Raw genomic sequence first — 12,008 nt, forward strand, 5'->3', positions numbered from 1 at the left:
GCAGTGGGGAACATGGATAAAACAGTCACACACATAAGTGCAAAATTAAAATAATTACAGCTTCACAAGTGAAAGGAAGAAGCCCTACGTCCTGAGCGCAAAGGCTAGAGGTCAGCCGAGCCGGCCTAGGTGCCACTTCTGCAGGCCTGCCCGGTACATCCGTCCATCCATCCACCGAGCTCTGGGCGTCCTTGCGGCGGCCCCAGGACTCTGCAGCGCTCGCCGTTCTCCCTCCGGGGCGGCAGGGGGCGGTGCGGGGCGGCCTGCCGCTATCCCGACAGCCCTCGCGCGAGCGCGCGGCTTTGAGCGGGCGGAAGAGCCGGCGCGCGAGGCCGGGCCGACGGGTAAAGGGGACTCGTGCGCCAGATGCCGCCATGCCCGGGGACAACCGCCGCATCCGCGGGCCCGAGGAGTCGCAGCCGCCGCAGTTGTACGCGACCGACGAGGACGAGGTGCCGGCCGCTCGCGACCCGACGCGGCTCCGGCCTGTGTACGCGCGCGCCGGGCTGTTGAGCCAGGCCAAGGGCTCGGCCTACCTGGAGGCGGGAGGCACCAAGGTGCTGTGCGCAGTGTCCGGCCCACGCCAGGTAGAGGGCGGTGAGCGCGGTGGCGGCCCGGCCGGAGCGGGCGGCGAGACCCCGGCCGCGCTGCGGGGCCGCCTGCTCTGCGACTTCCGCCGCGCGCCCTTCTCGGGCCGCCGGCGCCGCGCTCCCCCGGGTGGCAGCGAGGAGCGTGAGCTGGCGCTGGCGCTGCAGGAGGCGCTCGAGCCGGCCGTGCGCCTGGGCCGCTACCCGCGCGCGCAGCTCGAGGTGTCGGCGCTGCTGCTCGAGGACGGCGGCTCGGCTCTGGCCGCCGCGCTCACGGCTGCCGCGATCGCCCTGGCCGACGCGGGCATCGAGATGTACGACCTGGTGGTGGGCTGCGGCTTAAGCCGCGCGCCGGGGCCGGAGCCCACCTGGCTGCTGGACCCCACGCTGCTAGAGGAGGAACGCGCCGCCGCCGGCCTCACCGTGGCGCTTATGCCGGTGCTCAACCAGGTGGCCGGCCTGCTGGGCAGCGGGGAGGGCGGCCCGACCGAGAGCTGGGCGGAGGCCGTGCGCCTGGGTCTCGAGGGCTGCCAGCGCCTCTACCCCGTTTTGCAGCAGTGCTTAGTACGGGCCGCCCGCCGGAGGGGCGCCGCCACGCCGCCCTGAAGCAGAACCCTGAGCAAGGACGGACGCCGAGGACAGCTGCCGCTGTCCCCGAAAGGACCTGCGCCGTCGGCTTGCAGACTGCGTGCGCCAAGCTGAGAACTCGGAGCACGGGAGAGGATCTAGGGAGGCGAGCTCAGAACTGATGCACTGGACAGCTGTATTGGGATGATATTTTAAAAAACTGTTCCGTTAAAGGAACTTTTCGAATTGAGTTGGCTCCCAGCCACGACTCAGGTGAAGAAACCTGCGAATGCAGCTTGACCCCCCCCCCCCAAGTTGGAAAGGACTTCAGCTGGACTTACCTGGAAAGTGGAACCTGGAGCTAGTGTCTCGTAAGGGATGGACTGTATGCAGGCCAGCCAGTGACCCCCTCCTATATTATTGGGCTGCTTTTGAGAGAATGGACCAGGGGCCTGTGCTTTCCCACTTAATATCTGAGCTAAAACAAAAACTCCTTTATATCTGAAAAATTCTGTTGTTTTTGATACAGGATTTAAGAGAGCAAGGCTCTTCCGAGCTGGGTAGTGTGTTCTCGGACTCCTGGTGTCCAGGGCTTGGGACAGCATTATATGTGTCCTGGGTCCCTCATCTAGTCTTGGCTCCTGGGAGAGGGCACTTGAATTGCCAGGAGTGAGAGTTTCTGGATGTTGGAGATGGAGTCTGGCCATTTTGTAGGGCAGAGCTGGCCTGTCTGACCACAAGGGTAAGATCTTCCCTTTGTGGCTCCTGAGCCCTGCAGGTTTGTGCTCAGGTCTGGTTTGGAGAAAAGCAGGGCAGCTTGGTGCCCTTTCTGCCCTGGCTTGGTGTGAGCTTCTGAGCTTGTGTGTCTCGGGCCTGCTCAGCTTCTCTAGGAAGGGTTGGCCTGGGACAGCCAAAGGGCCAGAATAAGGCTTGGAGACCACACCGAGAACCCCTGATCAAGAGGAAAAAAATATAAATTTTATTTCCCCCCAGTGACATAATACATATTTCCAAAGCAGATCTGAAATACATGGTATCACATCAGCAAGAAACAAGACAGAAATGACACAAAAAGGATACCCCTATTGACACCCAGACAGGACTGGGGGCTTTGAGAGGGAGAAGAGCCGCTGGAACAGTCCCTGCAGTGAGAGAGGGCTGATGGTGCTCCCAGGTGGGCCCCGTCCAGCTGCCCCTTTGACGAGTGGGCCTCAGCTTTCTAAGAATGGTGAGCTGGTGCTGGGCAGTTGCAGCCTCTTCCCTTCCCTGCCAGTCCCCAGACTGTCATCTGGAAACATGACCAAAGCTAAAGCCAGCACTTGGGGGGAGGCTTCCTGGATGGTCTGGCTGAGCCGTGCCTCCATTTCTGTTGCCCTTGCTCCAGAATGGGTTGCATGGGTGCCACTGAGAGGCCTTTGGAAAATCAGTCAAGGCAAGGAAAGGAACCGCTAGGGAAGGTGCCTGGAGCTGATGAGCCTGGAGGGGTTACAACCTTCTACTGGCTGTCTTCCTGGTCTGCTGCATGATTCTTCACCTGTAGGAGAAGCAGAAGCAGGACTCTAGTCCCAAGGGCTGAGAGGTGTGGAATGGCTGGGAAAGGGAGGGCCATCTGCTAACAACTCCCAGTCTCTCACCCCCACCTCCCTTTCTTGGCAGCTTTGACATCTCAGTGCTACTGTAGATTCTTCCTGAGACTTGGGAACGGACCCAGGACCACCAGACAGAAGAAGGCATTTTCTGCACCTACCCCAGTCTTTTCCTAGATGTGATACAGTCTTGGGCAGCAGTAAGTGTCCCCTGGAGCCCACAGGCCAGAGCTAGGCAAGTGGAGGAGAGGAAGCTCCTCACTACTAACCCCCCAGCAGCCCCAGCCTTGCTGAGATGGCCCTAGCAACAGTAGGGGCTTGGCCCATCTCAGGGACCACCAATAGGAGAGGAGGAAATGGTAGGGCAGGGAACATTTGGGCCCTTTGAAGCTGCACAAAAGGCTGTTATCAGATCCAGGTTTGGATATTCTCAGTCCAGGAAGGTCAGTGTGCTCCAGCTTTCCTGGGGAGTATGGTACAATGCAAGACAGCCCAAAGACTCTGGGGTAGCAGGTGGGCAGGGGCAGGCTTACCAGATGGTTTTTGGGCAAGGGATCTGGGGCTATGGGGCACATCTGTGATATTCCCTGTGCAATGCTCAAAGCCCCCTCCCCACCCACCTTCCAGGAGGAGATGGTATTTCAGCCCAGAACTGGCTCAGCTGCCCAGCTGTAGCCCCTGGTCCATTTGAGCCGACCAAGCCCAAATCAGGAGGGGAGAAAAAACAGGGCAGGGCCCCATCTTCTCCTGGGCATTGGCTGTGATGGAAGTCAGACGCCTCCCTGCAACCACCATTGTGGTCTCCCACGCAAACCCAAGTCCCTCCTTTGCTCACAGAGAGACCACAAGGAGGGTGAGAATGGGGGGAAGCGCCAGGCCACTCACTGCCTTCTCCAGGTCTGTGTTCTGGAAGCTGTCCGCCTCTGGATGGGCCCTCTGGCCCCTGGGCTCCTGCTGGGGATCAGTGGTTCTGCATGAGGAGCCTTTACTTCCAGAGCCCCTGTTCTGTTCACAGTCCTCTGTCCCTGCACAGGGAGAGTCACTGGTCAGTGGATAGATTTGAAGGCCCCAGCTAACCCCAAAGATGCCACTTGATGCCCAGCACTGATCTAGGGAATCTAGGGCTCGAGAGGACAAGATGGGGATGGGCTGGGACACTGCTCTGGCTCCAGACAGCTGCTGAGTGGGTGGGGGTCATAGAACAATCTAGAAGCCAAAAAGGTCCTCAAGCCACAGAGATACCCAGAGGGAGTAGGGGGAAGTGAACTCCAGGGAGGGTGAGGAGGAGCCCTGCACCCAGGGAAAGCTGGAGGCAGGACCCCCTGGTACCTTCAGGAGTGGGAAAACCTGGAGCCTGCTAAGGGTGTGGCCTGGGCCCACGCCTGGGGGGACCTGACCTGAAAGCTGGTCCCTCTGCTGGTCCATGCGCTCCACACTGTCCAACAGGTGGTCCACCTGGGCTTTGATCTGGCTCAGCTCTCCCCTGATGGAGTGCAGCTCCTCAGTCTGGACTGCTGGGAGAGGGGTCAGAGTTGGTATCAATCAGGTTCAGGAGGCAGAGGGCAGTGCTGCGAGGACTCCTGAACCCACCCTCACTGCTAAGGGCCTCCCAGTTCTCCCCTAGCCCTGCAGCTGAGGGCTGTGCTCCCTCACTCACGCTTTATCTTGGGGGTCAGCTGACTGTTCCTGGGAGCCTTGTGGGGACTGAAGTTGCTCTTGACCCCCATGCCCATATGGGTCCTCCGGATCTTGATAGGGACACGGTTGATTAGTGGAGGGATCCTCTGGTATTCATACACCCTATGGACAGGATGGAGAGGGAGTCAGGCCAACTAGCCCCACCTGCTTGCCCAGAGGACTGAGGGGGCAGGACCCACCTACCTGTAGGGGACATCTTCCCTGTACAGCTTGTAATCCAGGTCATAGTTGCTGTTGAAATAGAGATAAATGAGGAAAGGGTCATTGTCCAGGGCCAGAATCCTTGCCTCGACTCCAGTTTAATTTGGAGAAACTGATGTATGCAGCTTTTTCTTAGAATCCCAGGATTCTTCACCATAAGAGCCCCTAGGGACTTGACCAAGGTCACTTTGGGAGACCACAGCAAACCAGCTTCCCCATAGCTGGCCTCTGTTAGGGGCACGTTCCGGGTGCCTCCAGGTGGCAGGAGGGGGCGATTGCCCACAGGCTTCTGGCCAGCCAGGTCTGGGCTGTCCAAAGGCTCCTCTGCCTGACCCAGGCACTGCTGATCTTATTCTGGTTCTTAGTCTGGCAAAGGATGAAAGGGAAGAATTAAGTCAGGGCTCAAAGCCACGGAGAGAGCCTTTAATCCTTGCGTGGGAATCGCCAGGATGCAGGGCTCAGCGCTGGCAGGGCCAGACAGTGGGGGTTAAGGGCCGTGCCCAGGCCACCTTCCCTTCGCTCCAGGCCCTGGGAGAGAGGCTGAGTCTGGAAGGTCCCAGGCTGTCACTGCCTGGCCTCACGCCTGCTCTCATGCACCATGCACCTCCAGGGAACTGGTGCCTAGGAGGGAAGGGAAGATGGGTGCAGAGGGACAGCTGGGTCTGGCTTGGGCAGGAATATCCTGTGGGGATACAGCTGCAGGCAGTTCGGGTGCAGCCTGAGGCTTCAGTTAAGGCAAGTGAGGAGTTGAGGGGGAGGAGAGGGGCTGCAAGCTGGGGGCAGTAAAGTTTCTGAAATAACTTTCTGGGACTGTGCGCCCACATCACCCGCTCAGGCCCAGCTGATGAGGGGCAAGGCCTATGGAAGCCACCGGAGCGGAATAGGGAACATTAGGGGCCCCTTCCCCTTCATGCCGTGAGGTCCCCAAGCCTGTGGATGAGATTTCCGGCCACCCCCGTCCCCGCTTTCTGGCCTCAGGAAGTCTGGTGGGCGGCCCAGGAGCCGCTCGGATGTTGATTCCAGTGGTGGGAGGCCCATCCTTGGAGAAAGGAAAGCGAGCCAGTGGAGTGCGGGAGGGCAGGTACCCATCCCTTCGGCGCTCTGGGGTTGGGGTCGGGGTCCGGGGCATGGTGCAGGAAACAGGCAGCCCCCTGAGGGTTGGCAACGACCAAGCTGGGACAGCTGGGGGCCAGGACAGAGCTCAAGGTTACGAGTCTCAGCTGAGCATGACCACTCCGGGAAAATTCTCGCTTGTCTGGCCCGCCTTGGGTTGGCCATGGGGGCCCCCTCTCCCTGACTGGGTTGAAACCTCAGCAGAGATCAGACAGCTGGAGGGGAGGGGAGGGAGATGGGGAGAGACCAGTAGCCGACCTCCTGAGCTACCTCGATGAACCCTATTCTACAACAGCATTGGTGATTCAGTGGTAGAATTCTTGCCTGCCACGTGGGAGGCCAGGGTTCAATTCCCAGCCAATGCAAGAAGCACACTTTTCTTTAAACACCTCTTCCTCACTTTTTTTCCTAAAATGACTTCTTAGAGTACCTAAAAATTAATGGTAAAGGAATGGTAATTCACTGACTGCTGAGCACAGACTCGGGAGCTACCGGAGTTGAGACAAAGGCAGGATGAGTTTGCGGGTTAGAGGTTAGGCGGTATTCGCTGCTCCAGCTTGCTGTAGGTAGAGGGTCCCTCCCGGTCTGGGGTCATCCCTGCTCTGCCCCTGCCCCCAGTCATCAGCCAGGGCTGAGGCCTGTGCCCTGGGTGTGTGACCTTGATTCTCTCTTCCTAAGGGGCAGTGGCCTGGTCACACAGGGTCTGCAGTCACATCTGTCCCCTGGTCTGGGCTAATGATTACAGTGCAAGGGGACTTCCCACAGTAAGAGAAATAAAATGCACCATCAGTATGACTCTGTGGGCAGAGGTCAAGCCACCTCCCTCAGTGTCGTCAGGGGCCAAGTGGGGGGAGGTGGGGGGGGAGGGGACCTGGGGCAATCCTTCCACCACAAACCTTTCCCTCCAGGTTGACAAATGCCATTTTGAGACCCAAGACACAAGGCCTGGACTTGACCAGTTCTCATAGAGAAGTCATCCAACAACTCAGGGGCCACCAGAACCCCATCCCGAACCACCCCTCTTTGGGTGACTATCCAAAGGGGCCAGAGCCACAGCAACAGCCTGCTGCTGCTCCAGACATGCTGCCCTAGTCCCCAGAGAAGGGTTTCATTCTCCCCACTGGAGTCCCCTAGGGACACATGGGTCTTAAGGAAGCCACCCCTGCCCCAGGCCTTGAATGCCAGGCACCCCTCCGAATGGAATCTGAGCTCCTGCAGGACAGCTGGCATCACTCCCCATTGCTTCCCTGTTCTCCCACCTGCACCTACAGGACTGGGTCCGAGCCTGCTAGGCAAGGGGGTGGGGCGACATGAAATCTGGAGAAGGCAACTGGAACTGAAGAACTGAGAAAGGGTTAACCCAGCCTCAAAGCGGCCGTGTGAAAAAGCACAGCAGAGAACTATGGGAAGAAACCACTTACCTCCCATCAGACGGATATTTACCAAACCATATCAACTCCCAGATGAGAGCCTCACGCACAAGACTCGAGGCAAACCAACACACCGCATATGCAGTTCAGTATCACTGAGGAAACGCAAGCTTAAAAAACTACGAGTACACATCTACTCATCAGCCCAAAACAACACAGTGAAAAAGCAGTCCATGCCGGCAAAGATGATGTAGACCTGGCTGCCGCAGGCAGGGAGAGATTTGGCCTAATGACTCTCGAGGTCAGCCTGGAGGTGCAGAGGCTTCTCAGAGTAGCCCCTACCCATTCCTGCCATCGCACTTCTGAGGAGATGAGACCCAAAAGAAACCAGAACCGGACTTCCCTGGTGTTCCAGTGGTTAAGAATCCGCGTGCCAATGCAGTGGACACAGGTTCGAGCCCTGGTCCAGGAAGATCCCACATGCCGTGGAAGCAACTAAGCCCGTGAACCACAACTACTGAGCCCATGTGCCACAACTACTGAAGCCTGCTCTCCTAGAGCCCATGGTCTGCAACAAGACAAGCCACTGCAGTAAGAAGCCCACACACTGCAATGAGGAGCAGCCCCAGCTCACCGCAACTAGAGAAAGCCTGCACGCAGCAACGAAGACCCAACAGAGCCAAAAATAAGTAAATAAATAAGAAAAGTAATTAAGTATAAAAAAATTATAAAAAACCCCCACAAACAAACAAAAACCCAAAAGAAACCAGAACCTTCGGCAGCAGGCTGTTTACACAGTGCTGTACCTAACAGCAACCACCTGACCCACTGCCTCCTGCCTCCCCCACTGGCAAGACAGAAACCACTCAAATGCCCACAGACAGGCCAGGAGCTGATCACAGACATCACAGGCTCCCAGCTGAGGGGACTAAGGGGCCACCGGTTCACACACACTCTGGTTACGCCTGTGAAAATGGCACGTTGGCTGGCAGAAGTTGGTGAGCTCCTTTCTAAACATGTTTAAAGGTTTCTTTAAAATTCCTTGAAGCTTTCCAAGTTAGAGGGAAGATTTCATCCAGAAGGGTTCCCATTGTCTACTTCCCAAACATGTATACCCAGAAAAAGCCGCCGAGCACCCCACAGGTGAGGCTCCCCTTGGAGGACTCACACCCCCGGGTCCAGGCGAGAGGAGAGGGCATCACCAGCAGGAGGGTGGCTGGGTTGTGTCAGCTAGAAGGGGCCTTGGAATGAGCTGGGTTGACCCCCCTCCACGCACCCCCCCCCACCCCCCCCAGTTTACAGACAAAACCTGTGGCCAAGGGAGACCGGACCTCCTCTGGTACCACAGAGAGTAAGACGAGCAGCCTGGCCGGCTGGGCGGGCAGCACACTGAGCAAGCCTCCTGGGGTTCTCATTCTGTCTCAGGGGAGCCCAGAGCCCCAAACAAGCTGGTGATCAGACTCCCTCCCCGGTAGGCAACCCCAGGCAGACTCACCAGGAGATGGCTCTGCCCCATGGGCTCTTCTGGCCTGGCCGGGAAGGGCCGGGCTTGGGCTCCCGAGCCATGTCTCAATCTGAAAAGAGAGCCAAAGAGTGGGACAGAGCAGGAGAGAGAGAGGGAGGGGTGCAGGAAAATGGGGCCAAGTGCACATAGGCCCCGCTTGCCTCCTGGCTGGCCCTTCCCTGCTCCTCCGCTCTGAGGCGGTGGGCAGTGCCCCCTGAGAGGCAGTGCAGTGGAGCGCCCATCCCCAGTCAGTGGGCAGCCCGACCTGGCCTCCAGACCCTGGGCCCACCTATTCAGAGGTGGGCTCCAGCTCCAGAGGGCTCATCTCCATCCTCAGGGGACCATGGTTCTGAGACAAACAGTCCCTTTGGCTAACTTCAAAACGAAAAACCCCCGAGGATGGGGAGGCTGCTCTACTGTTTCCCCCAAATTACCACGGGAATCAACCCCATCGCCCAGGCCTTGGAAGTTGGGGATGATACCGTCAAAGGGCAGGAGAGGGGATGTCTGTGATCCTCTGAGGAGACACCCGTCCCTGGTTGGGTTAATTCTTGAATGTTCTCCTGCTGCCTGTCTGCCCGCCCACAGGCCTGCCTGCTGCCAGGCCCACGCCCCACAGCTGCCTCTGGTCTAAGCTCCTGGGCTGGCTGCATCTGAAACAGCCAGGGTGGCTCTGAGAAACAAAGCAAGCAGCCTGCCTGGTCTGGGGTGGGGACACCCCGCTGCCCTCTCTCTTGGTGGCAGGGGAGTCAAGAGTCAGCTGAACCCGATTTAGAGGAGGACTGAGAAGCAAGGCAGCCGTCTGTGCACCAGTCACGGGCAGACTGTCTCCTTTCTGGGCTCCTTCAGTGTTCACCACTTGAGCACGTAGCTCTATGCTCGTGGGAGACAGAGGAGAATCTGCTTCTTGCCATATTCCCGCAGCTCACTTGGGGCCTGGCCACTTAGTAGGTGCTCAGTTGCTATCTGCTGAATAAATGAATGGAACTCCATTAAATAAATTCCAGCTTTTGCCTCTGGGTTTGGATCAGACCCCAGAGTTTCACCTGTGACCTTGAGGCCCCTCCCTGAGCCCCCCGCCCCGCTTTCTTCCTGAATCTATGATCATCATCCGTGGCCCACTTTTAACTGCAAAGACAGCAACAAATGCGAGCCTTCTCCTTTTCCTGTTCACAAGACTTCTTGCAACACAATCACCAAGAGCAGTTATCCAGCATCTGCTTGCTCATGGTGAGGAACAAGGAGACCAGCAACGATGTCCCTGAGGCATTGACAATCCAGATCAAGTGTTCATTTGGGAGGAAGCTGGCAATTCTGTACCTGCACCCTCAGCCCTTCTCTTCCATTCATGATCCTGCCTTATCCAATTATCCACTCAAGAACACATTAAACAGATATCCATGCACCAAGAAAACAGCTGTACTTCCATGTTGTCTGGCTTTCTATGTCTGTTTCTTTGACTTTTGTATTTGCAATGTCCGGAGAGGACAGAAAAACACACCCATGTCCACTGTGTAGGGCAACAGTGCATGAGCACTATGAAAATATATAAAGAAAATCTCATTTAAAACGGACTTGGGGGCTTCCCTAGTGGCGCAGTGGTTGAGAGTCCGCCTGCCGATACAGGGGACGCGGGTTTGTGCCCCGGTCCGGGAAGATCCCACATGCCGCGGAGCGGCTGGGCCTGTGAGCCACGGCCGCTGAGCCTGCGTGTCCGGAGCCTGTGCTCCGCAACGGGAGAGGCCACAACACTCAGAGGCCCGCGTACCACAAAAAAAAAAAAAAAAAAAAAAAAAAAAAACGGACTTGGGAAGCTCTGAAGAGGGAACTCGCACACATGTACCATTCATTGCAGTCTGTATAGCCAGCAGGAAGAGGGAAGATAAGAATTATTTTGACGGAGGAGGACATTAATCACATGGGGATTTTATCTTCTGCCTTTTTTTTTTTTTTTAAATATTTATTTAGGACTTCCCTGGTGGCGCAGTGGTTAAGAATCCGCCTGCCAATGCAGGGGACACAGGCTTGAGCCCTGGTCCAGGAAGATCCCACATGCTGCAGAGCAACTAAGCCCGTGCACCACAACTACTGAGCCTGCACTCTAGAGTATGCGAGACACAACCACTGAGCCTGCATGCCACAACTACTCAAGCCCGTGTGCCTAGAACCCGTGCTCTGCAACAAGAGAAGCCACCACGATGAGAAGCCCACACACCAACGAAGAGTAGCCCCTGCTCGCCGCAATTAGAAAAAGCCCGTGTGCAGCAACAAAGACCCAAAGCAGCCAAAAATAAAATAAAAAATAAATAACTTTAAATATATATATTTATTTGGCTGCACCGGGTCTTAGTTGTGGCACACAGGATCTTCATTGCCTCATGCGGCATGCAGGATCTAGTTCCCTGACCAGGGATCGAACCTGGGCCCCCTGCATTGGGAGCATGGAGTCTTAACCACCAGGGAAGTCCGGCTTGTGGGATCTTAGGGATTAAACCCAGGCCCTCAGCAGTGAAAGCACGGAGTCCTAACCAGTGCCAGCGAATTCCCTCTCCTGCTTTAAAAAAAAAAAAGAAGGAAATTTCCTCCCTGCCCCAGCAACAGCTCTCTTACCACCACTTGCAGCCAATGAGAAACTGCCACAGCCTTGAATGCTTGTTCTTTTCCAATGAGGTTTTGTTCAAAACAGCTCTCCCCAATTTCCCCCTAAAACTTAATAAAAGCCTCTTAAATATAAAGCCTTAATAAAAGCCTTAATAAAAGCCTCTCCTTTGTTCTCCAGGCTTGCCTATGATACATCATAACATGCTTGTCCCAAATTGCAATTCTCTGTTATTTCTGAGTAAACCTATTTTGCCAGTAAAATAACTGGATGTTTTATTTTAAAGGTTGACATTACATGGTGTCAGAAGTGGGATCCAGAGATGCCCTCTAATGACCTGGAGGCTGGTGAGCAAGCAGGTGTTGGTACCCATGAAGTTCACTGAGCTCACTGCTTTCTTGTCAACCCTGGAGTTTGAAGCTCAGTTTTTTCCTGAATCCAAGCTCTGCTCTCTTTGCATTTTGAACTCTCCAGCTTTACTGGAATCTGTTTTCATGAAGCTTTCTGGTAAGTCACCCTTCCTGTTCAAAGTGGGGAAAACATGTGATTCCTAGTATTTTTTTGTTTGTTTTTTTAAAAATCTATTTTATTTATTTATTGGCTGCATTGGGTCTTCGTTGCTGTGCATGGGCTTTCTCTAGTTGCAGCAAGCGGGTGCTACTCTTCGTTGTGGTTCACGGGCTTCTCATTGAGATGGCTTCTCTTGTTGCGGAGCACGGGCTCTAGGTGCGCGGGCTTCAGTAGTTGCAGCATGCGGGCTCAGTAGTTGTGGCTCGCGGGCTT

General features: G+C 56.1%; 2 protein-coding genes and 1 non-coding gene across 3 annotated transcripts; 2 read left to right on the forward strand and 1 right to left on the reverse strand.

Moving 5' to 3' along the window:
- The first annotated feature begins 142 nt into the window (after positions 1–142).
- EXOSC6 (exosome component 6) lies at positions 143–1,247 on the forward strand. The gene has a single exon (XM_060000680.1). It carries the CDS (start codon positions 375–377, stop codon positions 1,191–1,193), a length of 819 nt encoding a protein of 272 aa, XP_059856663.1. The 5' UTR covers positions 143–374; the 3' UTR covers positions 1,194–1,247.
- Positions 1,248–2,649: 1,402 nt separating this feature from the next.
- On the reverse strand, positions 2,650–9,136 carry LOC138413911 (RNA-binding Raly-like protein). The gene is made up of 7 exons (XM_069540163.1): positions 9,109–9,136; positions 8,618–8,696; positions 4,622–4,669; positions 4,398–4,540; positions 4,138–4,251; positions 3,626–3,765; positions 2,650–2,688 (listed from the first exon to the last, which is right to left on the reverse strand). Exons 2-7 carry the CDS (start codon positions 8,686–8,688, stop codon positions 2,650–2,652), a joined length of 555 nt encoding a protein of 184 aa, XP_069396264.1. The 5' UTR covers positions 8,689–8,696; positions 9,109–9,136.
- Positions 6,047–6,117, forward strand: TRNAG-GCC (transfer RNA glycine (anticodon GCC)). The gene has a single exon. It is a non-coding gene; the product is annotated as a tRNA-Gly (tRNA).
- Positions 9,137–12,008: the final 2,872 nt, after the last annotated feature.

The sequence above is a fragment of the Delphinus delphis genome, chromosome 20, assembly GCF_949987515.2.
Source record: "Delphinus delphis chromosome 20, mDelDel1.2, whole genome shotgun sequence".
NCBI classification, from domain to species: Eukaryota; Metazoa; Chordata; class Mammalia; order Artiodactyla; family Delphinidae; genus Delphinus; species Delphinus delphis.

Excerpts from the sequence above, each read along its gene's own strand:
- EXOSC6 (XM_060000680.1), top strand. The coding sequence starts at position 375 with ATGCCCGGGGACAACCGCCGCATCCGCGGGCCCGAGGAGTCGCAGCCG.
- LOC138413911 (XM_069540163.1), bottom strand. The coding sequence starts at position 8,688 with ATGGCTCGGGAGCCCAAGCCCGGCCCTTCCCGGCCAGGCCAGAAGAGC. Across the intron at positions 4,670-8,617 it reads TGGGGCAGAGCCATCTCCTG|CAACTATGACCTGGATTACA; the intron begins GTGAGTCTGCCT and ends CTATTTCAACAG. Across the intron at positions 3,766-4,137 it reads GCAGAGGGACCAGCTTTCAG|GGACAGAGGACTGTGAACAG; the intron begins GTCAGGTCCCCC and ends CTCCCTGTGCAG.